Source organism: Macrobrachium nipponense, chromosome 12 (genome assembly GCF_015104395.2).
Source record: "Macrobrachium nipponense isolate FS-2020 chromosome 12, ASM1510439v2, whole genome shotgun sequence".
NCBI classification, from domain to species: Eukaryota; Metazoa; Arthropoda; class Malacostraca; order Decapoda; family Palaemonidae; genus Macrobrachium; species Macrobrachium nipponense.
In genome coordinates, this window is record NC_087205.1 from 49,896,946 (window position 1) to 49,921,892 (window position 24,947).

A 24,947-nucleotide genomic window follows, 5' to 3' on the forward strand; every position below is an offset into this window, starting at 1 on the left:
CTTCAGGATCCTGGATTCACAGAGGTCACATACTTCCTAGTTCACTTTCCAAGGACCTTTTCCGAGAGAGTCGGTCTACTCTTAACTCGAAAGGTACCTATAACCTCTCCGCTCTGAGTCTTGACTACGTTCAGGCTATCGAGATGTTGACAGGAATAAGATTACCGTCTTCCATTTCCGTCTGAAGAATGGGATAAGCTGGCAGTCACAACTATTAAAGAATACGCAAATATGTTGTGACGGCCTTTGGGCTCAGAGATTTGCGTCTGTCAAACAACAAAGCCTTCACGATCTTTGAGTTCTGTGGAATCTCGAACCTCGCTCACCATCTACTTTTTGTCTCACCTGTTTTCTCGGAGTCAGACACTCGTGCGAGATCAGGCGACATATAGTAGCCCTGAGTTTCTTGTTGACGAAGTCGGTTGCGTTTATACACCCCCGATGATCGTGTAACATGAGACCAGGTTGGACTGTCAGGCATTCTTCCTTCGGGACTGAATCGCCTTTTTGCTCCTCGCTCCTTTCTCCTGGCACCAGAAGCTCGAGTCAGGAGTTGATTCGCTGACGACGTTGGGTTGCGTTGATACACCCCAAGGTTTGCTTAGATTGAATCGCCCAGGCAGTCCAGACACTCATCCTTCAGCGAAGAATAGTGCCTTATGGTCTTCAGGGTACAGCCTTGCTGTCCTTGATTCGTCTGACTGGTCAACTGGTCGGTCACCTGACTTTAGTACAGACGGACTGACTGTGCATGTCCAGATCGAAGCTTTCAATATGGAACTTAGACGTAGTCTGAAGTTCTTGATGTCAAAGCATTCGAACCTCTCCTACCTGTTAACTTCTTGCATGTGATCAGGAAGGCCTTCTTCTAACCACCCTAGATACGACAAAGAGGGTTAGTGAGATTTTAAGCCATCGTCACAAGTTTTGGCTTTAGAGAACACAAGGCGGTGTGCTCTCTAACCCTTCCGTTGTGGCCTAAGAATGGTAACACGTTTTGTCCTTGGGCCAGGAGCTTGGAAGCAAGGATGGCACAAGTTAGTGGGCAGGAGCCAGAGAGAGTCCTGTGCCCTGTCGGGTCTCTCAAGTTTTATCTACATAAAACTCAAGAAAGTCGAAGTCAATCGGGCAATCTGCAGTGTTCCGAAAAAGACCAGACTTGCCCATATCGAAGAACAGCCTGGCTTTAGTGTTAAGGAGTTCTTTCAAAAATGCTCCTTCATTGTGTTTGCACAAAGATTTGAAATCTTTTATCTGAATGCTCACGAGGTGAGGGCGCGGCCTCGGAAGCATTTCACAGAGCATGGCACTCAGCAACATCCTGAGTACCATGTTTTAGCGAAGCAACTCTGTGTTCACTTCACACTCCCTGCGAGATGTGAAGATGGCATATGAGATCTGCTGCTCGCTAGGGCCATACGTGTCTGCAGACACAATCTTGGGGCAAGAAGTACCACTCATCCTATCCTGTAGAAAATGGTTAGGAAGAGCTCTTAATTTAGTTGTTGAGTCGCCGACAACGGCGACTTCTTAACTCTTAAGCCTTAGTTAACACACCTTAACTTTGGCTAGGTTGGTCAGGTGGTGATATATATATATATATATATATATTTATTTTACTTCTTAGCCCTCATGGTATGGTCAATATGGTCTAGTCACGTCGTGGTCTCGCCCCTGTTGACAGATCATCTGGAGTGCACCAGCTATATAGGTCTCTACCTCGCTGGCAACTCTAGTAGCACAAGCAGACTTACGTGGCAGTAACCACGAAGCCAGCTATGCTAACAGGTGGAACCAAGATGTAAATCATCTGCATGCATTTGTTTCCCAAAATCCTTCTATTCTGTCCCTTCCCACCTCCAAAGGTGGGATTCAGCTATATATATATCTGACAGGTAAGTTTCATGAACAAAATGATATTGTTATGATACAATAAAGTTTGTTCATACTTACCTGGCAGATATATATAATCAAGTACCCACCCACCTCCCCTCAGGGGACAGTGGAAATAAAAATTATGAATAGAAAATGGGAATGGTTCCTGATACCCGCCTCCCAGCGGCGGGAATGGGTACTACCACCTGGCCACCACTGCGTGTGTCGGAAGTTTTTAAAATTCTGTCGGACCTCAGAAAATACAGCTATATATATATCTGCCAGGTAAGTATGAACAAACTTTATTGTATCATAACAATATCATTTTTTTTAACTATTTCATTTATTCTGAATTTTGATGGTTTTTTTTAACTTTATATATATATATATTTTTGTAGTTATGGAGATGAACAAATGTATTTAATGTATACTTGTGTTCCAGTATAAAGCATAAAGTACCTTATAGAGTTTCTTTTAAATTCCATTTTCATTCATTATCGCATGAATGACGTATTTGATCTCAGTTCTAGGCCTGTGGCCTAGACCTGGTATTTCATCCTTCTGGCCAGAGCTATGAGAGCTGATAGTCAGCTCAGTGGTCTGGTTAGATTACATTAATAATAGTAAGATGTGAAGCATAAAGGCACATAGTATATTGTATAGGAGCTTACTTTTATAACATAAAGGTATCTAGTTTTAGTTAATTGTCTTTTTGGGGGTTTTGGACTCAGGCACAGGAGCGCCTTCACACAAGTTCTGTTTCATTCTTGGTGAATTGAAGCGGTTTTTACTGTAAGGCTGTTCTTCACTGCACAAATATGAGAGCCGTAAGTTGGAATCCAACTTACGGTGGTAGTAAGATCCAGAAAGGATTCCAGATCAGCTAAGAAGGTTTTAGGTCATGTGAAAGAAATCTTTAGTTCAATTGTGTGAACAGATTTGCTTAGCTGCAGTACCCACTATCATCTTCTCGATGTGGGAATCTTTTACAGTAGGTTAGATTCATCCTAAATTATATAAATTTTCATAATAAAATTTAATTTTGGGATACTTTTCTACTATTAAAGTAGACCCTGCCCAATCTCCCCACTGCTGAGTGGGCTGTCAAGGAGAATTCTGACCAGCTAAAACATTTATAACACCAGTTAGAGAACAGGTGTACTAGGCAGTCTTCCAGGGTCAGCCATTCGGTTTTTTTTGGTTTGAATGCTGACATGGGTATTGATGCAGAGATGCAAGCTATCATTGACAGGAGGTAAGTTTCAAGTAATAAATGATATTAAGAAAATTTATGTAATTCAATGTTTTCTGTGCATTCAACAATTGATTTAGAATTTTATAATCAATTTTTAGCCATTGTTTTACAGAGACCTTTCTTGACTGATTAGTGTTGAGTTTTGATGGTAGCATTCTATTTATTTATTTATTTTTTGCTTTTTGAGCTAGTTGGCAGGGTTCTCCATGCCCAGAAAATAATTTTTCTCACTCCCATGCAACAAGTAGATTTTTACAGAGATAACATGGGTTCTGTTGCTTGTGGCGAAATATACTTATAGAGTTGCTGTGTGTATCTCGTCATTTGTCAACTGTAAATATTATTTTTTTTTTCTATAATTAACAAGGCCAACATCTCAACAAAACATTGGACTATTTATTGCATAAGTAGTTGCTAGATATTGATTTCTAGGGAATTTGATCCTTCTCAGGAACAGCCAAAAAATTACATACTATAATGAACACCTTTATTACACCAGGAATTTACAGCTTCAAAACATAGCCATGAATAGATGTTAGACACTTCTTCCTTGAAATTGCATTGTGATTGTAGTACATTGTACAATTGGCCTGTTATTGCATCCAAGTTTAATGTCCAATCTTAGCAGAGGGTTGGGCAGAGTGACTGATTCAGTTATACAATACTTAGCTTCCAAATGTATTTAAGGAGCTATTGCATATTTATTTGAAGTGTTTCTTTGATAAAGATATTTTATCTGATATTAGTTGCAAGCATAATAATGTGAGTTGGTGATAATTATTTTGTTACAGCTATATCTTATTTTTTCAGATTTATGGTGAATCTCTCCGTCCAGACGTGCCTTATAAGACACTACTTTTGTCCATTCGTGATAATGCTCATAGTGTTGTTCGAGAGATGTTAGAGAAATATGGGCTATACAAAGAAGACCCTAATAATTACTGTTTAGTACAGGTAATTTTGACTTTATTTCTTTATTTTTGTTTTTTATGACTATAGTAGATTCACATCACCCGTGCATCTGATGTCAGTCCCATGTGATGCTCCTGATTGGCTGTTGTTAAGCCAATCACAGGGCTGGAAACTCTCAGTCTCTCTTGAGAGTTCACATAAGCAGGATGTATGTTCCACTTCTCCTGAGGGATACATTTTTGAAAGTATCCCTCAGGAGAGAACCAACATACATCCTCCTATGTGAACTCTTGAGGGAGATTGAAAAGTTTCCAGCCCTGTGATTAGCTTATCAACAGCCAATCAGGAGCATTGTAAGGGACTTGCCTAGACATCAGATGCATGATTGATGTGAATCTACAATAAGTATAAGCATCCAATTTCATTAGATAGCATGATTTACATATAAAATAGGTTTTGCCTTATGAAAACCCATTTTTGGTAGTTGCTGTGAGTCCTCAGAGGAGTTACTGTCTCATGTTCCTCCTCACGGCTCCATGAGATAGACCATCCAAATACAAAGAATTCTCTTATATTTGGTCTTGGCCAAAGTAGTACTTGTTGGCATAGAATAGGAAGGACTTGGGACAGGTGGGCTCTATCTCCTGTCCCACACCTGGCTTCCACATCAAACTTGTACAGGTGTGACAACAAGTCAGTGCCATCTTCGTTACACGTTAGGTCTGTGCAAGATAAATGTTCAACCTGGCCCCATGCCTTTTAGTCAGGGAAAGTGGGTTGGTTTGAGGACTCACAGCAGCTACCAAAATTAGCTTTTTCCTATGTCAGAACCTGTTGTTTGATAGTGTAGCCACTGTTCATCCTCAAAGGAGCTTACAAAAGAAATTGACAGGTGACGAAAGGGCTTACCTCCTAATAAATAAATCGCAACAACCCAGGTAATTTTTTTGTTAGAATATGGGTTTTAACCATTTTCTTTATTCTGGATACCCACAGATTTTGGTACTAAAGAACAGGGAACAACACCCGAACCAATACTATGTATTATTCTTGTGATTCGAAGGTGGCTTACTTATTTATGTTGGGTCTGGCTGCAGGGTTATTGCACCTTCCCTAGCAATATTCAGTATGACCACCACTCTCATGGCTATAGTGTTTCAGGAATTTTTTTTATTAAAGGTATACATAGTCACAGGTTATGTACAGTTTTTTTTTATTCCAGATACCCATTTGGGTCTGTCAATAAAGAACAGGAGACACAAACCTATAAATGTATTATCCATTTCAGCAGTTCTACAGTGACTTCCCAACTTATGTTGTGACTGGATGCAGGATTATTGTGCCTCAACCGGTTTGGCAATACTGTCTTTAATAACCACTCCGTGCACTCAAAGACTTCTTCAAAGGAAACATTTCTGATGAAAGTCAATGATGTACTAACCTTTTGGTGTCATGCGACTTAGGAAAGAAGTGAGGGTCTGCCTCTTTAATGAGGGCCAATAAAATAATTCTCAGCCCATATAGGGAGAGTTGTATGTTTGTGCTAAGATGGAGGAAAAAAGGACCTTCTGGGATGTTTACAGTGACATCTAGGTAAACCTTAAGTGTTTGAATTAGGCATAATATTTAATAAGAAATACTGAGTTCCTTCATCAGAAAAGGGTATTTTCCCTTTAGAAAGGTCCCCATTCTTGGCCAAGAATCATAAGCCAGGAGACAACAGCAAATGATAACTAGATGTAGGAGTGGTGAAATGTTGTCCTGGTCTCAGAGCCCAGTACCATAATCAGATCTCGTTTTGCAGCACATGAATTGAGGGGATGAAAGAAGTGTCAGAACCTAATTCAGGGACCAGGTACTTAAACCTTGCAAGGGCAGACCTTTGCTGTGTAAAAAACTGGATAATGGAATTAACAAGTTTTATATTAGAATCAATTCCAAAACCATAAAGCAAGGATTCTGCCAATACTGCCCTGTATGCTATGATTTTTGAAATAGCAAGGCACTTGACTGCAAAAAAAAATATTAAAATGTAAAACTGTTTTAACAGGTTTCCACTGGGCTCTCAGTATGAGGATAATCTAACCACATTTGCCATATGGACTAGTATGTTGAATAGATGATGTCCACAGTATGCACTAGGTACCTTGTAATGTTAGAAATGTTAGGTAAATAATCTTCAAGGTAGACTAAATTTAAAATTCCACGTGAAGATCATGGCTCAGAAAGGAGGATGCATAGATGACTTCCCCTCCTTCTGTCTGGGATGGAACAACAGACAGCAATGGAATCTATTCTTTTGCCTGTTGTGGAAGAAATAAGGAGCCAATTACTATTTGACTGATTGAGAGCTGCTAGGCAAGCGTTCAAAATTTTGGATAATGAGTGAAAAAGTCTAGTCTAGTGGGAATGCATCTCTTACTATTGCCTGGATGTCCAGTTTCAGAGAAACATTCACTGGACGTTGATGGTTCTCGTATGGGGCAAACCAGTCCACCTTTAGATTGTGGAAGCATGTTTGCAACTGTACTGACTTGAGAGGAGCTCAGCATGAATCTAACCTCTTTATAGAAGACATTGCAGTCATATTGTCTGATACGGGCAGTCCCCGGCTTATAATGTTTTGAGGTTACAACGCTTTTCAATTATATTCATCAGAAATTAGTTCCAGGTTTATGACACATGTTCCAGGGTTACAACGCTTATGACACCAATCTGATGGAAGACATATGACTCCAAAAATGCAAAATAATCAATATTTGAAGGTTTTTTTTATGAAAAATGTAATAAGAATACAGTTGACATAGTTTTTAATACATCCAAAGCATTAAAAGTAAGGTTTTCTTAGTATTTTTTACGATTTTCTCCCTTACAACGATTTTTGGCTTGCGTGTCTCAAGAACGGAACCCCGTCATAAGCCGGGGACTGCCTACCAATAAAATGTGAGTCCCTTTTGGGGGTTTCTGTTTTCTGAGATGAAAAGACAGCCAATACCCCAGGAAGCTGGTATGACACTCCCTCCGAGCAGGTGACCATCATTCCCTTAACTGAAAATCCTCCCAGTGGCCTCCCGAACCTGTCAAGGAGGCAAACGTATGTATTATCACTTACGTGAACAGTGGAGTAAGTCGACCTGTTTGCCAGAGACCTTTTCCAGCTCCACGGACTGGGTATCTTCCCAGTCTCAGATGAAGGCGATCACAAAGCCTTTTCTTGGCATGTGAAAGCCAGATTGTTAATTCCCACAGTCACAATCTCAGGATTAGATCTATCATGGACCCAAACTAAAAGGCCCAGACTTCGGATCATTTTTCGTTTGGAAAAGCTAGGCTGTGCAAGGAATATACTGTCTTATTTAATCTGGTTTGAGTGCTTTGGGAAGAGACAGCTGGCCACAAGAATTTTGACAAATGTAGGAAAACAAACTGTTACAATATTTCTTAAAAATCTGCATCTGTGCCCATGAAAAGTCATGGAAAAGGTAATTTTTAAGGGAATCTTTAAATATACCATAAATGAATAGTAGAAAATGTACTGCAGTATATTGTCAGAAATATGTAATTAATAAGATGGAAATTAGTAAAATATAAAAGAAATTATGTATCAAGCGATTCATTGTGATTTCACAGCTGTTTTGCTACATCAGTAATCACTTTTTATAAATCTCATGAGAATGAAAAAATATTAGTATATGATACAAACATCAAGGTAATAAATACATTTACTTTTCTAGCTTCTCATGGAGGTGAAAAGAAAGATGAGGGAAAGGATTTTTCATAGCATTCTGTTATTATTATTATTATTATTATTATTATTATTATTTTTTTTGCTCTATCACAGTCCTCCAATTCGACTGGGTGGTATTTATAGTGTGGGGTTCCGGGTTGCATCCTGCCTCCTTAGGAGTCCATCACTTTTCTTACTATGTGTGCCGTTTCTAGGATCACACTCTTCTGCATGAGTCCTGGAGCTACTTCAGCCTCTAGTTTTTCTAGATTCCTTTTCAGGGATCTTGGGATCGTGCCTAGTGCTCCTATGATTATGGGTACGATTTCCACTGGTATATCCCATATCCTTCTTATTTCTATTTTCAGATCTTGATACTTATCCATTTTTTCCCTCTCTTTCTCTTCAACTCTGGTGTCCCATGGTATTGCGACATCAATGAGTGATACTTTCTTCTTGACTTTGTCAGTCAACGTCACGTCTGGTCTATTTGCACGTATCACCCTATCCTTTCTGATACCATAGTCCCAGAGGATCTTTGCTTTATCGTTTTCTATCACTCCTTCAGGTTGGTGCTCGTACCACTTATTACTGCAAGGTAGCTGATGTTTCTTGCACAGGCTCCAGTAGAGGGCTTTTGCCACTGAATCATGCCTCTTTTTGTACTGGTTCTGTGCAAGTGCCAGACATTCGCTTGCTATGTGGTTTATGGTTTCATTTTTCGTATTGCACTTCCTACATATGGGAGAGATGTTATTTCCGTCTATCGTTCTTTGAACATATCTGGTTCTTAGGGCCTGACCTTGTGCCGCTGTTATCATTCCTTCAGTTTCCTTCTTTAGCTCTCCCCTCTGTAGCCATTGCCATGTGTCATCGCTGGCTAGTTCTTTAGTCTGTCTCATGTATTGCCCGTGCATTGGTTTGTTGTGCCAGTCCTCTGTTCTGTTTGTCATTCTCCTGTCTCTGTACATTTCTGGGTCTTCATCTACTTTTATTAGTCCTTCTTCCCATGCACTCTTTAGCCACTCGTCTTCACTGGTTTTCAGATATTGCCCCAGTGCTCTGTTCTCGATGTTGACGCAGTCCTCTATGCTTAGTAGTCCTCTCCCTCCTTCCTTTTGTGTTATGTATAGTCTGTCCGTATTTGCTCATGGGTGTAGTGCTTTGTGTATTGTCATATGTTTCCTGGTTTTCTGATCTATGCTGCGGAGTTCTGCCTTCGTCCATTCCACTATTCGTGCGCTGTATCTGATTACTGGCACTGCCCATGTGTTTATGGCTTTTATCATGTTTCCGGCGTTGAGTTTTGACTTGAGTATCACCTTGAGTCTCTGCATATATTCTTTCCTGATCGTGTCCTTCATTTCTTGGTGTTTTATATCCCCTCCTTTCATTATTCCCAGGTATTTGTATCCAGTCTCATCTATGTGTTTGATGTTGCTCCCATCTGGTAGCTTTATCCCTTCAGTTCTCATTACTTTGCCTTTTTGTATGTTGACTAAGGCGCATTTTTCTATTCCAAACTCCATCCTGATGACCCCAGATACAATCCTTACAATCTGGATTAGGGTATCTATTTCCTTGATGCTCTTCCCATACAGCTTGATGTCGTCCATGAACATCAGATGGTTGATTCTGTTGCCTGTTTTCTTGAGTTGGTACCTGGCATCCATCTTCTGTAGTACTTTTGTCATGGGAATCATGGCTACTACTAAGAGGAGTAGTGGGGACAATGAGTCGCCCTGGAAGATCCCTCTCCTGATATTAACCTCTGCTAGTCTTATTTCAGAGCTTGTAAGTATTGTATTCCTGTTGCACATTGTATTTTTGAGGAAGCTGATGGTGTTTTCCTCTGCCCGATATATTTTCAGGCATTCTTTAGCCATGTGTGTGGTATCATGTCGAAGGCTTTCTTATAGTCTATCCATGCCATGCTTAGGTTGGTTTTCCTTCTCCTACTGTTCTTCATTACCATTTTGTCTATCAGGAGCTGGTCTTTTGTGCCCCTACACTTCCTTCTGCAGCCTTTCTGTTGGTGGGGATGGTGTTTGTCTCCTCTAGGAAGTTGTATAGCCTTTTACTGATGATACCTGTTAGTAACTTCCACATTATTGGTAGGCAGGTGATAGGCCTGTAGTTACTGGCTATATTTCCCTTGCTCTTGTCTTTATGTACTAAGGATGTTCTTCCTGTGGTCATCCATTTGTGTGCATGGTGATTTGAGATACAATGCTGGAGTTGTTCTGCTATTCATGGGTGTAGGGCCTTGAAGTTTTTGAGCCAGTATCCATGGACTTCATCGGGACCTGGGGCTTTCCAGTTTGGCATTTTCTTTAGTTGGTGTCTTGACTGTGTGTGTCGTGATCTCTGTGAATCTTTGTTTTATTCTCCCTGTTTCTTATTCCTTGACTTCCTGGAGCCATGTTACATGTTTGTTGTGTGATATCGGATTGCTCCATTTTTTTTACCAGAGGCTCTTACTTGGTTCGGCTTCAGGAATTTCTTGGTGGTTGTCTTCCCCTCTTAGTTGGCTGTATAGTCTTTTCTGGTTGGTTCCGAATAGTTTGTTCTGTTGGTATCCCTTATTCCTGTTCATGTACCGTTGGATCTTATGTGCTTTGGCCTTAAGCCTCTGTTTTACATCTTCTATTGTGTTGTTTAGTCCCCTCTCTTGTACTTTGTATTTCTCGTTGAGTTCCTCCCTTGTTTTCTTGCTGCTTAGCCTTTTTTCTTCCATCTCTTTCAGTTTACTCAAGTCAGATCTCATCATCATCATTTGCTTTTCCAGGTGCCTTTTCCAAGGAGGTTGCTATTTTGGTTTCTGTTGGGTTGGTTGTGCTGGTGGTGTTGGTGTTCGAATCCCCATCAGTTCTGCTACTAATCTTGCTCCTGCATATGCAAGTAATTAGTTTCTGTGATACTGGTGGTGTGTATTATGCCCATTATTTCATTGACCTCACTTGTTTTCTCCCTTAATTTCTTGGTGTTGTAGGCTTTCATGGAGGGGATCTTTGTTCTCTCTGTATCTGGCTCCATCCATTGTCTAATTTTTTCTACCCATTCCGTCCTCTCTGTTACTTTGTCGGTGTTTCTTTGTGTGCCGTTGTTTGATACCTCATCATCCCTGTCGCCTTCTGTGGTATCGTCTCTCAGTTCGTCTTCGTGTAATCGATTGTCGTGTGACATTTCCCTTTCCAGTTCTTGTCTTTCTGTTGGGGAGAGCCAGTTCTTTTTCTTTATGTTCCTTACTTGGTCTGCCAGCCTCTGCTCTGTTTGGGGGGTGTTATTCCTCTCATTCCAGATGTTGACCAACCCCTTCTATATCCTTTCTCCATCGGGTTGCTTCTGATGTAGCATCTCCATATTTCCTTATTTTCTTCTCTTGTCCATTTCTTCCTTTGGTTTGCTTCTGTAGCTCCAATCTCAGGTTGCAGGAGGACGACCTCCAAGTACCTGACCGTCTTCCCCTTCAATTGGGTTGAATACCTGGCTGCCGGACGAAGCTCCTCTGTTGCCAGAGGTTCCATTTACATCGTTGTCGTTTATTCCTTCATTTCTTAACATCATTGCTGAGTTTTGCTATTTAACCCATAGCTGGACCCTACCCCATCAGGGATAGGTACTCAGTTACAGCTGAGTAGACTGAGGAAATTATGGTAAAGATCCTTTCCCAAGGAATCAACGCCGAGGAGAGCGGTCACCCATCCAACGACTGACCAGCCCCAGTGTTGCTTAACCAGTCCATTGATGACCTAACCCACTCTGCCACGGCACCACACTTTATTATTGTTGTTATTATTATTATTATTATTATTATTATTAGTAGTAGTAGTAGTAGTAGTAGTAGTGGTAGTAGAGAGGTTATTTTATTTCTTTAAAATACTGTCACATACAAATTTTGTAATTGAAGTTTTATTATTATTATTTTGGTAGAAGATCCTCTTTTAGGCAAATGCTGTTAAAAAGAATGGCAGAATTAAGCGAGTTGATTTTCTATATTGTTTTTTCTATTTTTCTTATAATTTGCTTCTCATGCTCAGCGATGTTTCTGAGTAACTGGCCAATATTCGTATTGGGAATGTCTAAAAATTGTAAAAATGCTGAAGGTGATCTTTTATTTTAATTTATAGTATTTACATATTTATTTTTGTAAACTATGTAAAATCAACTCACTTAATTCTGCCAGGGTAGTAGAGATATGTTCCAATTTTACAGATAAACTATATCATAGTCATAAAAGTCATTAATGATTTTCTCTCTCTCTCTCTCTCTCTCTCTCTCTCTCTCTCTCTCTCTCTCTCTCTCTCTCTCTCTCTCTCTCTCTCTCTCTCTCTCTTTTTTGAAGCGAGCTTTCGTCTGGAGCTGCCAGACATTCTCTAGGCTAGGAAGCTGAGGGTGGACTGCATTTGGTGTGGTGTCCGTCCTCCTTATACGTATTTGGGGTCATCAGCAGGGGATCTGCCCCATGGTGATCTCCTGTTGGCTGGTGGAAATAAGTCTTCTTTTTCATTGGTGACTTGAGCCAGGTCTCAAGCCACTTTCACTGAGCTGTGTGGTAATGTTGTTGGAGGTTCCGTTAAACTGCGGGACATCACGGCTAATTTGATTTTCATTGGCTGCAGGAGCATCTCATTCCGGGGTGTTTGTTCCGTAGAGTTGTCTTGATTGGTGGTGTCATTGTTGGTGGCAGGTTGTCTCATACTCGTAGGGAGGAGAAATTTTTTCTGCATCGTATTTAGTGTTGGTTTTATTTGCTGGATGAGAAGCGCCTCCAGCAGGCGTAAGCGACAGGCATCAGGGGGCCCTTCCCCATGAACTTCGTGTTTTGGATGATGACATCCCGGGAGATGGCCTCTTGATGTTTGGTGTGGGCATGATTCTTGATAGCCATCTCTTGGACTTGATGTGAGAGTCTTTTAGACAAGTGCATGCTAGTCATACCTATGTAGGCGTTGCTGCAATTGCGGACTGGGCATGTATACTGGTACACCACATGTGTCTGCTACAGGGGGTCTCATACCTGTGGAGTGGGGTTATTTTTCATAATGAGGTTGCGCGCCTTCCGATTCTGGTAGTATATGATCAGGCCGATATACTTGGTGTCGTCGATCAGGGATACCTTTTCGGAGATGATTTTTATAACAGAGTCCTCTTCTTCATGGTAATTGGAACTCATGAAGGCTTTAAAATACAGCTTGATATTATCCTGGGGGTGGGGCTGCGGGCTCTCACTACTGTACCATTTCTCCAGGGCTGTGCGGACTTCCTTACTGATTAATTTATTTGAATATCCGTTATTCATGAATACTTGGGAGGTCTGATCGTCGGAGCTGTATTCAACCATGTAATTCAGCACACTGCACTGCTGAAATGCTTGATGGAGGCCTTCTACCTCATCCTCGGCGTCGACTTGCACAAAGATATCATTAATATAATGGCCATATCTGTGGGGTTGCTGCATCCTGGTGAAGACCAGTTCCTCCACGGTGCCCATATAAAAGTTTTCGTAATTCAATTCGCGTAAGATTGAGGTATTACTGTATATTTATACAGACTTCCCATGAAGTATGGCAGTCCCTGCTTATCGGCAGCATTGGTTAATGCTTTTACGGTGTTATGACACTTGGCTAACGATGTCTTTAACCAGATTTTCAATGTTGGTAAGCAATTTTTGGTGCTGTTAAATGGTTTATTGGCGTCGGTAGGTGGTTTATCAGAATCGGTGATTTTTAGCGCCGGTAATTGGTTTGTCAGCTCCAATCAATGCCTACAGTGTTGTAATTGCCTTTTATCACCATAATTACTGTGATGTTCCAGTTATCAACAATTTACGGTTATCAGCACTCACCCCACTGTTAACCGGGGACTGCCTTAAATCCAAAGACAGAATAATGTTCGTGTAGTACCATGAAGTTGTACGTATAAGATTATGAAACCAAAAAAATTTGGAAAACCCAGGTTAGACCCAGTTTTGATTCATTTTGTGTATTTGAGTTTGAGAATGGAAATTGGTAAAAGTTTCTAGTTTTAAAAATAGTCAGAGAGAGTCTTGTCATTAAGATTAGAAAACTGTTGAATGAATAGGTACCCAACCAAAAATAAAGTCTTTAATTTAGATACCTAATTAATAAAATTAATGTTTAATTTGAACTTCTACAAAAAAATATTTTCGAGAACTTTTTTGTATTCATTAGAATAGAGAACATTATGACACAATGAGTATCATGCAGTTATGGTGATATTACCAAAGTAGCAAAGATTAGATGTAATAGCAAACACAATGTAACTTGAAACACATACATGAACTTGGTAGTATACATATGTGGACGATTACATGTACGAGTACGTCGCTATACATCGATGGAAGTTGGTGTACAACGTGGGCATGGCACTACACAGACGAGGAATGAAATGAAATGGCAGACATATCAATCAGCTGGATATGTGGTGAATCATGTACATGGACAATCGATGGTCAATTATGTGTATGAGCGATGAACCACATACACAAACCAGCTGGATATGTGGTGAATCATGTACATGGACAATTGATGGTCAGTTATGTGGATGAGTGATGAACCACGTACATGGACCAGTGATGACACTCATACACGTTCGTGTCATGAGGAGCAATACAAGTGGGAACATCAGTGAGAAGATCTCTCAGTCGTGTACATGGACAAGCGAGGATCAAGTACGTGTACAAGCAATGAGCCACGTACACGGACCAGTGGTGACACCCATACACATTTGTGTCATGTGGAGTGATACACGTTGGAACATAAGTGAGAAGATCACTCAATCATGTACATGGACAAACAAGGTCAAATACGTGTACGGGGGATGAGCCACATACACGGACCAGTGATGACACCCATACACGTTCGTGTCATGTGGAGATGAGCGATGAGCCATGTTCGCTCTGAGAATGCCTTCCTTCCACTAGCTCCACTGCCAGCCTCACAAACATGAACATGTGGGGAAGAAACATGAACTTGCCCAAACACGGACGAGCATGGGAGACACGGTCATGGGGCACAAGGTGATATACTCCTTCAAGACAAAACCAACTAAATCTTGATCCTCCGATGTCTGACATGATGGAGAGACGGTGATGGAGAAGAAGTAGGAGAATGAGGGAAGGTCCTCTCTCTACGAGGTCTCATACTAGCAGGGGTCGGGGAAGAGACCCTCTCTTTTGACCTTTCTTCTTTGTAAATACAGTAGAAATCCTCTCTCGCAAAACAAGAGTCCAGTGCCAGCCTCTTGAAGAGCGCTTGAACCAATGCCTCGGACGGCCCAACGAGAGGAGACAATGAGGTCATAATGGAAGAGATGACATCATATCTGGAGGCTGTGCGCCCACTGCGTCTGATGACATAGTGTGAGAGGACTCTGGGAATGACATCACGACATCTTTTAAGACCATCGGTGACTGATAGCCTAACTGGTGGAGCGCCTGAGAGCACGTCAACGATGACAAAGGGGTTCCGCAAGATGGCAGCACACGAGAGCTAATGTAAAGGGGCCCTCGGGGGTCGTGACTAGTATAGAGGACGGAGAAGGGGTACGCTTCTCCAAGAAATGTGGCAACAGCCCATCCAAGGAAGGTGAACCCTGTATCCCAAACGATGCCCAAACAACTGCCATCTTGGATGACTCTGTATCTGAAATGAAGAAATTAAATGCATTCCTTGCATGAGCCTCTCGAACACAAATATGCCACTGTGGAGAAAACGGTGATCCAAATAACCAGCTCCAGGAAGTTCACACAGATGGTTACAACCAACCGCAAGAGCATCATGGACAAAGTTGGAAGTCACTCAACAGGACATCACAAGCAGAAATATATGAGAATGACATCACGACATAGGACTGTAGCTCAAGCCAAGAGCAGCTACAACTATGCATTTGGCAAAACCCATGATGTCACCAAGCCCATTCGCGACATCACAGTCTATTCACAACATCACACAGCAGATTACTGTCACAAAGAAAGGGAGAACATTTGAATAGTGCAGAAAAATTAAAACAAAATAGTATTACAATTTTATCATTACTTAATTGAACATCATAGGTAAACAATGTTCAAAGTAAACCGAAAGGTTGGTATCCTTGCACGACGACATTGAATTGTTCGGGAAGAAGGGGCTCCGAAAACAGCGAACCCACTGCCGACAGAGTTGACCGCTTTATATTCTCACCTCTTCACAGCACAAACACACAAGTCAAAATTAGTGAATTGGCATCCCTGTCAGATGGAAGCAAAGAAGAGGGCTCTAAAGTTTTGTAAGTCCGCTGCTGCCAGATTCCAGACGAGAAACGGCTGACAACTTCAGAGTCTATAAATAAACCAAAATTCTCTCTCCCTCAGGAAGAAGTTGTATCCTGAAAGAGAATAGAATAATTATAATATGTGAGGATGGAGGAAAATACAGAAGGTGGTACAGTCCTATTCAACAAAGGAGCTAAGATATGCAATGTGCGATCTTACTCTGGTCTTGAATTGTCTCACTTGAGCTCCATGTAAACCTCTACATCAATAGTTACTGGGAGATCTGACTCTTGAGGCAGTTTTTTCCTGTTTGCATTGACTTCCTCGAAGAGAGGATTAACTCATGACACCATCAAGGATGAGAGGTCAATGGCCTTTGAATTGTCTTGGATTTTGTAGGTAAGTCTCGGAATCCCTCGGTTCATGAAGAAAATTTGTCTCATTTCATTCTACTCCGGAATGAATAGGTGGACAGTGATTCATGAAGTTCTTCCCTTGTCATGTCAAAGCTCTGCCCTGCTATCTGAGGATTCTCCACCTTAGACCAACGGTTGTTGATTTTGTGTTGGCACCAGTCGGTCCAGAATGGAAGTTTCCAAGGTCTTGTCATTCTGGCTGTGGGAGGTGATTAAAGTCATAATCCTCATGGATAATTCTGCCACAGAGTCTGTGCAGGCTAGAGCATATGACGTCAGAGGATTGAATTCCTCTTTGGCAATTAAGAAGAATTTGTCGGTTCATAGTGTTTTGAATGTTGGTTCCTGGCTTAATCAGACCAAGTTCACTTCCTTCCTGAAGGACATTGCCCACAGGTCCTTGGACACTTTTCCTTGGGTCTGGTGGTGGCTGCCCATGAAGTTGATTAACTCGTCCAGTGCCCTCAGCGGGACAGTTGGTATCTTACCTAAGTTGATTGTGTGGGAGAGAGAATGAGGGAGATGGCTGGTCTCCGCCTTTGTCTTTTTCCCATGTCTTCTTCCTGGTAGGCAGGTTGAAGACTTTCACACTTTGTAAGCTGGAACTGGTCTGATACAGGTGTGTGTGGGACCCATACTGATTGCAGTATTTGTGTGTTGGTAGGCAAATAACAAATCTGTTTATCAGTAGCACTTACTCTGTTCTCTAACAAGGGGAAAGAGTGGTAACAAATCACTATGGCATATGTGATTTGTTGCTTGAACAGACAAAATTCTTTTAACCTTCCACTAATACAATTAATCTGGACATCTTTCATTGTGTTTCATCCCAGAAGGTTGAGTTTTTTAAATACTCGTTTATCTATTCGCTCACGGGCTCAGACCCCCTTCCTTAGAACTCGACCTTCTAGGAAAGGTGGTCAGGGGAGTGGGGGTGGGAGATAGCAGCTTGCATTTAGTAAAGTTAGGATGAAACACAAACGTAAATGGTAATTGTGGTAATACGTATAGATATGTAGATTTTAGTTATATTTAGAGCAGAATTACCCATTCTTAGCCTGCAAAATAATTAAATATGTGATAAAAGTGAAACGGGGTATTCGTGAAAGGTGAACAACTTCACTGTGCATTAATAAATAATATAAATTTCCCAGAGTCAAAACTGATCTTACTGAGTCATAGATGCAATTCAGTTAAAATGGCTTCACTAGCTTTATAGTTTAATTTTTTTTATAGTTATATTTAATTCAGTGGTAGAATATTCTTAAGAAGCTGAAACATGCTGAAGGTAATTTTTTCTATTCTTTTGATGTAAACAAGTGTGCATATATTGGACATAATTTATAACTAGTTTGGTAGTTTGTAACCACGTGTTTGCTGCTTATACTTTAAATTATTGGCAAATGTTTGTCTACTGTTGATTTTTAATACAAAATGTAAATGTGCCAGTGAAAATTAAGTAAAATATTAGGTAAATAATACAAGGTTTGTAATGTTACTTTGTTCTTTCATTCCTTGAGTGGACTTCTTCCTGTATTGAGTAATAAAAGATGTAAAAAAATTTATACAAATTAATATTTTTATATATTGGATAAGAATTTTATGTTTTACCTCAGACTGTTGCTGGTAATGATGAGGCATATGGGGGAATGTCACCCCAGAAAGAATACATCTTAGATGATGATGAATGTCCTTTGGCCATCTTGATGAATCATCATCCATCCAGAGGTAAGTATAGTAATGTTTTGTGTAAGTTTACTCTCATTTCATCCTCAACTTCTGATCTTGCGGATAGATGGAAACCAATGAAGCATTATCTTCCTTCTTTTATTAAGTATGAAGACTGCAGAAGTTGGATAGGGGTTGTAAAACTTGATGAAAAGATTCATGCAAATTTACTCATCTTTTTAGAGGTAGTAGTTTTCTTTTTCTAATACTTAATGATAGTTATTCTGTAGACGCGTTAAAAAATCATGCTTGGCCTGTGCCTCATGAGTTAGTGTGTGCTGTATGTATATGCTCTATATATTGCTGTATCCAAATTCTTTTTCCATTAGCTATCAGTCACACTGCCATCTACCAGAGTTTTTGTATTTCCTTTACTGAGACATTGTAATTGCTTCTTGGTGTCTTGATTAATAATAAGAAAATAGCATTTTGTTGGATACGTATAAGAGTACCTTAAAGTGTCTTGCATAGTGTACTATTATTTTTATGTGATTTTGTAGTTGTGAGTAACTTTATTTTTTTGTATTATGTTTTTTCTCTTTGTTATATATAAGCATTTGATATACAGTATACTTCTATTCTTGGTCTGTTATATGGAAACCTTAAAATACTTCTCTTCTTGTTCTATTTTTCAAATACTTCTCTTTTTGTTCTATTTCTCTTTATAATTTTTATAATTTTTTGCCTTTTTCTCAAATCTAAGGCAATTGTGACTCGTCATAAACATATGTACCCAGAGTGAGCTAATGATGGAAAGTAAAGTATTAGAGTCACATCAAAATTTTTAAGAGAAGAAAGATAAAGTAATAGGACATCTCAGAAGGAAGAAGTGGCACTTGGACAAAAATTATGTTTACAAGTTACAGGATAGGCTGTCAAGCAGTAAACTATGGCATTGGATCTCTCATATTAACTGCCCCTATGTATCCACAAAACACTTTTGTGTTAATGTAAATATCATGCTGCTTTAGTCATATTACATACCAAGTACAAATTCCTTTTTATACAAACACTGAACATTTCAGTTTTTCCAATCTGAGTAAAATTTTGTCAGTATTGAGTTTTGTACTTTAGATCTATTTTTTAGATTTGGTAAAGAAATAGATTTGCTTTGGTTTGGTTTATTAGTCTTGTAGCAGATCTTTGAAGTTGGGACCAAGGAAGCTGTTTCATATTGAGTAAGGCACTTTTGTGATTGAGTGTGTATAAAACATGTTCGTTACTAAAAACATTGTATTTCATACTACACCTTCATTCCGTGAGTCTCGTACTTGAGTTTGTTTCAAATGTTTGATAGTGTTCTTGGTTGTATCTTTGATTCCAGAAATGATGAATGCTGAAGACTTCTGATATCTATGGAGGTATAGCATTAATACCTCATTGTTACAATTCTGTTCCAATTTGCATATGTCAGTAACCTCCCATAATCTTATATTTGGTAGACAGTACGTATTTCTGTCATGTTTTATATATTTTTCAATGTTGGCTTAATATTTAGACCAACATAAGTTATGTTTAAACAGGAAACCTTTCCTTGCCCATAGTACCTGCACCTTGAGGTTGAGAATCGGTATATTCTTCTTGTCCTGCAGAGGATTACCATTCACATTTTTTTCTAGGTAATACAGTGGCACACTGCATACTATTCAGTAGTTTCCATTCCCATTATTGTAAAACTTTGGAATAGTTACCAGGTACTGAATCTCTGTAAGCCTCCTGCTTTTGTATACTTTGACATCATAGTTGATTTCAGCCACTGCAGTTTTGGTTAAATTGGAATATGTAATGTACATGAAGGATTTGCTAAAGATTTTAATAGTTGACTTGGACATTTAGCACTTATAGTCATGGTCATTGAAACTTTGGCATTTTGTTAACTGATAAGAAAATAATTAGAGCATCATGAGAAAATGCTTTGTAAACTTAAATAAAAACAAGATGGTATGGTATGCATGTACATGAAAGTATACAAGACTTTCATGTAATGCATTTTAGAGACTAAGGTTAAGAGATTAAGGTACAAGTTATAGTATGTGCATATGAAAGAACATAAAGCTCACTTTGGTCTGATGCTTGTGTGACAAAAATGTAGTGAGGGTTGAGAAATGGCATGATGCACAAATATTAAAATTTTGATAATGTAAGAACACATTGGTAAAGGAATCTTGCTGAATCAGGAAGCAATCCTGGAAAGGTAGAAAAAAAGAAAGAGCAAAAACACCTGAGGAACAAAAGATTTGGAAAAAGGGAGGGTGTGGTATGTATTAACAAACTTTGTACAGTTCGTTAAAAGGGCTAGGGAATGTGGCCCCTCACTCCACATAGGGAAGGTTTCACTGCTTCTTCTTTTTGGAATTGGATCTTTTTAATGAAGGGGTATCCTGTCCCCTGCTTTGAATTAAAGTAGAAGGGTGTTTAGGGCAATGCTTTATCCTTATCTGAATACAAGTAATTTAATTTTAATTTTCTTGATTTATTTTAAATAAATTTTGCTTTTTGGTTTGATTGCATGTTTTCTATTTTAACACTATATCAAGTAGGTTTGATCTGTTACAAAATCAGTGTTTATAGTTTTTAGCATTTGTGCTTTATCAGAAATGAAGGTACATCACTTCAGCTTAGGAAATAACAAAGATGATTCAAGGACATTAAATTCTTTCCCACAGTTCTTCTTTTCTATTCAGACTTAATTATCATATGAGAAAATTCATGAAAGTAAAATATAGGTGAAGTAGTATTTTTGTTATTTTAAATTGCCTGAAGGATTTGTTCCTAAATGAGAAGTGAAGACAAGGGAAGGTTAATAAAAGGATGGAACAGCTAGGTTGGAAAAGACAAGGAATAAGGCAGTTATTGTTAATCAGAGATGTCTTTAAAATCTTCTGATTATGAGTAAAATTCTACATTGTAGTTCAGTTTAGTAAGAGGAATGATTCTCTGTGAAGTTGTGTCAAAGTAGCATAAATGTCATGGTAATATAGTGTACCACTCGGATGAGATAGCAGTAAGGGAGTAAAGCATCATTATGCAAGGACATGCTCCGTATGGGTATTAACCTGGGAGAGCAATAACTCAAAACATTTCTTTTAAATGTCTTTAGAAAAGGATGACTTTCATGTTTTAGATTTAGATTCAGTTATCGTTTTGCAGTGCTACAAGCAACTCGGTTCTTCCTCCTCCTCCTACTTAGTGTTACTAGTTTTCTCTTGTGATAACTTTTGTGCATTATATTGTTTGTTTCTGTAAATTTGAAATTATTGCTGTTATGTACAGAATAGTATTTTAGATGAAAAAAAATTTATAATTTCATCATTTTGTTTAGTCAGTTGACAGAAACACTTGTTCAGATTAGGTATGTATGTATGTATGTACATAATGTATGAAGAAAAGGCCCATAAAACACTATTTGAACATTGCAACCATATATTTTGAGCTCTTCCTTTTGTGCGCCTGATCACTGGTAAAATATGGACATAGGATGTCTTAGAAGAGTATATATACAAAGCATATGTAGGTGTGGCAGTAAGTCTCTATTGATGACCTAGAAAGGATGGGGATTAAACTATTCTCTGATGTTCTCTGGCCTCATTAACTCCTGTCTGATGACTCATCCGGTAGTCGTATGTGTCATCCAATGGTCATATGTTCAGAAACACCTGCTTGAAAAGAGGCCTAAGGATTAACTCGTTGATGTCATCCAATTTCCAGTGTCCTCCTGGCAGGTTCATATTGTTGGTTTGATTGATGATAGCGGATTCCAGCGTCTTCCTTTTGTAAGGACAGCTACTTTTTAAAACCAGCTCTGCCCCACTCCAGTTCTTAGTATGGCCTTTGCCCTTAAAATGTAGGAAAATCCCTGAGTTCTCTGATGCATATCGCACTGATCTATTGTGCTCTGCTAATCTTTTGCAAGATGGATCTACAGTTTCTCCAACATAAGTCTCATTATAATTGCTACAAATTATCTTGTAAACTCTACCTTCTTCTCTTTTATTTAAGTAATACGTTAATGAGTGAACTCCCGATGGATTTGGGATAATGGAAAATGAAAGGATAATTAGACTTGAGGTGTACTGTAGCTTTTTGGATACTTTCATCATACAGAACTTTAATTTTTGAAATTTATTTGTCTGTTGTGAGTTGGACCTCTATAGTATCGTATATTGTATTTGCTTTATTAGTAGCCTTCTCGATAATGTATGTTGGGCAAAGCAGTTGCAATGAATGTTGGCGGATCGTGTTTAATTCTTTACCTATGTACCCATTTGAACATATTCTAAGCCCCCTGAGGAATAGGTTTATGTTATATGGGTAAATAGATAAAGAATTCAACACAATCCACCAACATCCAGTTCAACTGCTTTACCCACATACATTATCAAGAAGGCTATTAATAAAGCAAATACAATATACTATAGAGGTCCCACTCACAACAGACAAATAGATTTCAACAATAAAATAAAACTCCTGTACGATGAAAACATCCAAAAAGCTACAGAACACTGCAGGTCTAATAATCCTTTCATTTTCCATAATCCCAAATTCATTGGGAGTTCGCTCAATAAGGTATTCTTAAATAAAAGACGAAAAGAAACCTGAGTTGACAAGATAACGTGTAGCAATTGTAATGGCAGATCTGGTTTTTAAAAGTAGCTGTCCTTACAAAAGAAAGATGCTGGAATCTGCTATCATCAATCAGACCAACAATATGAACCTGCCAGGAGGACACTGGAAATTGGATGATATCGACGAGTTAATCCTTAGGCCTCTTCTCAAGCAGGTGTTCAAGAACAGAAAACCACCGGACAAATTGCCAAACAGGAGTTAATGAGGCCAGAAGACACCAGGGAGTAGTTTAATTCCCATCCTTCCAGTGTCACCAATAGAGACTTAATGCCACACCTACATATGCTTTGTATATGTACTATTGTAAGACATCCTATGTCCATATTTTACCAGTGATCAGGAGCACAGAAGGAAATGCTCAAATTATATGGTTGCAACATTAAATTGGTCTTTTATGGGCCTTTTATCTTATTATTATACTGTTGTATTACAGTAAAAGACATTCATATAATGTATATATAAATATATACAGGCAGCCCTCAGTTAACAGCTGTCTGGTGTTGTGATGCTTGTCTGGCAACGTTGTTAACTGGATTATCTGTGCCGATCTTTGCCAATCTCTGGTTAACGGCATCACTATTTGGTTAGCAGTGCTGTTAAGCAGGTTTTTAGTGCTGTTATCACCAATTTTCAGTTAGCAGCATTGGCTGGGAATGGAACCCCCACCCTTATGTTAACCGAGTGCTGCCAATACACAGTTGACCCCCGGTATTCACAGGAGATAGGGACCACAATCACCCGTGATAAATTGAAATCGGCAATAAGTTAGAACCCTCTCTGAAATTGCTTATAACTGCCTATTTTATTGTTCAAATACTGAATATACCTCAAACTATCATCCTAAAACACTTGAATATTTCAAAGTCGTCTTACAATATTTTAAAGATATATGGCTTACAGCTGTGTGTGAACACTCCTACAACTGTTACTCTTACCAAGGCAAAAACTAATGAAGTGGCCCCTATATTCAGGCATGCACATATTTCATACAGCAGTATTCTTCTCTTACGATTTTCTGTTAACATAGACGGGAAACTTCGGGAATTCACAACAGTAGTTAAGTAGTCTACCTAGATATTTAAATATGCATTGAAAATAATACATTTTATTGATATTTTATTTAATGTGTTTACATTAATATTAATATTTGAAAAGTAATAAATCATTTTTTTATCATAAAAAATGTATTTAGTCATGAAAATAACAGAAAATATGATAATTAGTGAATATTGCCCTACGAAAAAGTCCACAAATGAGTGAATTTTCCGCAACATGTTTAGAGATACGTTCCACAGAAAAATCTGTGATTAACTGAAGCCATGAATGCTGAACATGGATATAAAAACGGTCAACTGTTTATGTAATGTTTTGTAAAAATATGATTCCTGAGAGTTAACTATTATAATTAGCTGCTTGTTGATTTTTGTATTGAGCTATTGATTACTTTTTTTGTATTTTCAACAGCAATGTTCAGGTGTTATAGGGGTCGACTTTAATGTTGTTTTATAGTCAGTGGTTAATATGCAGTTGATTTCATAATGATTAAGAGAGGTAGCAACAAAGAAACCAATGAAAGGGAAAGTGAAATTTCAGAAAGGGACTCTCAGACTCGGATTAAGTATAAGAAGGGGATCTCAAAAGACATGATTATTCATACAGTATTGAATCTTGATGAAACAAATAAAGAGAACTACTTTAAAGAGAAAAATGAAGAAAGTAAATTAAATGTGAAGCAAGTTCATGGCACTGGCTTGCGTGAAACGATCAGAGAAGCAAATAAATCAAGGCAACCAACTTCTTGCTTTGGTTTATTTATTTGTGGCAAAACCAGAGATGAAAGAAAGGACAATGAAGGTGAGTAAACATCAGGATTGGTAGGTTAGTGGTATTAAGCTTGAGAATGCATACTAGCTTTCAGCTAAAGTCATGTGTTGTTGATAATTTGCTTGTAAAGACAGGAACCAGTTTGCTGGTGTACACTTAGTTTTCAGCATTGTTTTGAGTCTGCCTAATGAAAATAAAATTCAGATCTTCCCATCTTGCTTTTCAAGTTGTTGCTGTTATGATAGAAATCAACAAATTAGAAGATTTTAAGAGTTATTATGAACTATCTTTGAAGAAAATTAGAACTTC

At 38.9% G+C, this 24,947-nt stretch overlaps 1 protein-coding gene across 12 annotated transcripts in view; it reads left to right on the forward strand.

Moving 5' to 3' along the window:
• The window catches only part of LOC135224522 (afadin-like), a 573,724-nt gene that overhangs the window by 179,487 nt on the left and 369,290 nt on the right, over positions 1-24,947 (forward strand). For 11 of the 12 annotated variants that reach the window (XM_064263577.1, XM_064263587.1, XM_064263579.1 and 8 more), the window contains 2 exons: positions 3,941-4,084; positions 18,077-18,188. In XM_064263577.1, the coding sequence (XP_064119647.1) occupies positions 3,941-4,084; positions 18,077-18,188 (256 nt within the window). Of the gene's footprint in view, positions 1-3,940; positions 4,085-18,076; positions 18,189-24,337; positions 24,669-24,947 lie in introns of those variants that run through there. The other variant, XM_064263590.1, reaches the window with a different exon arrangement.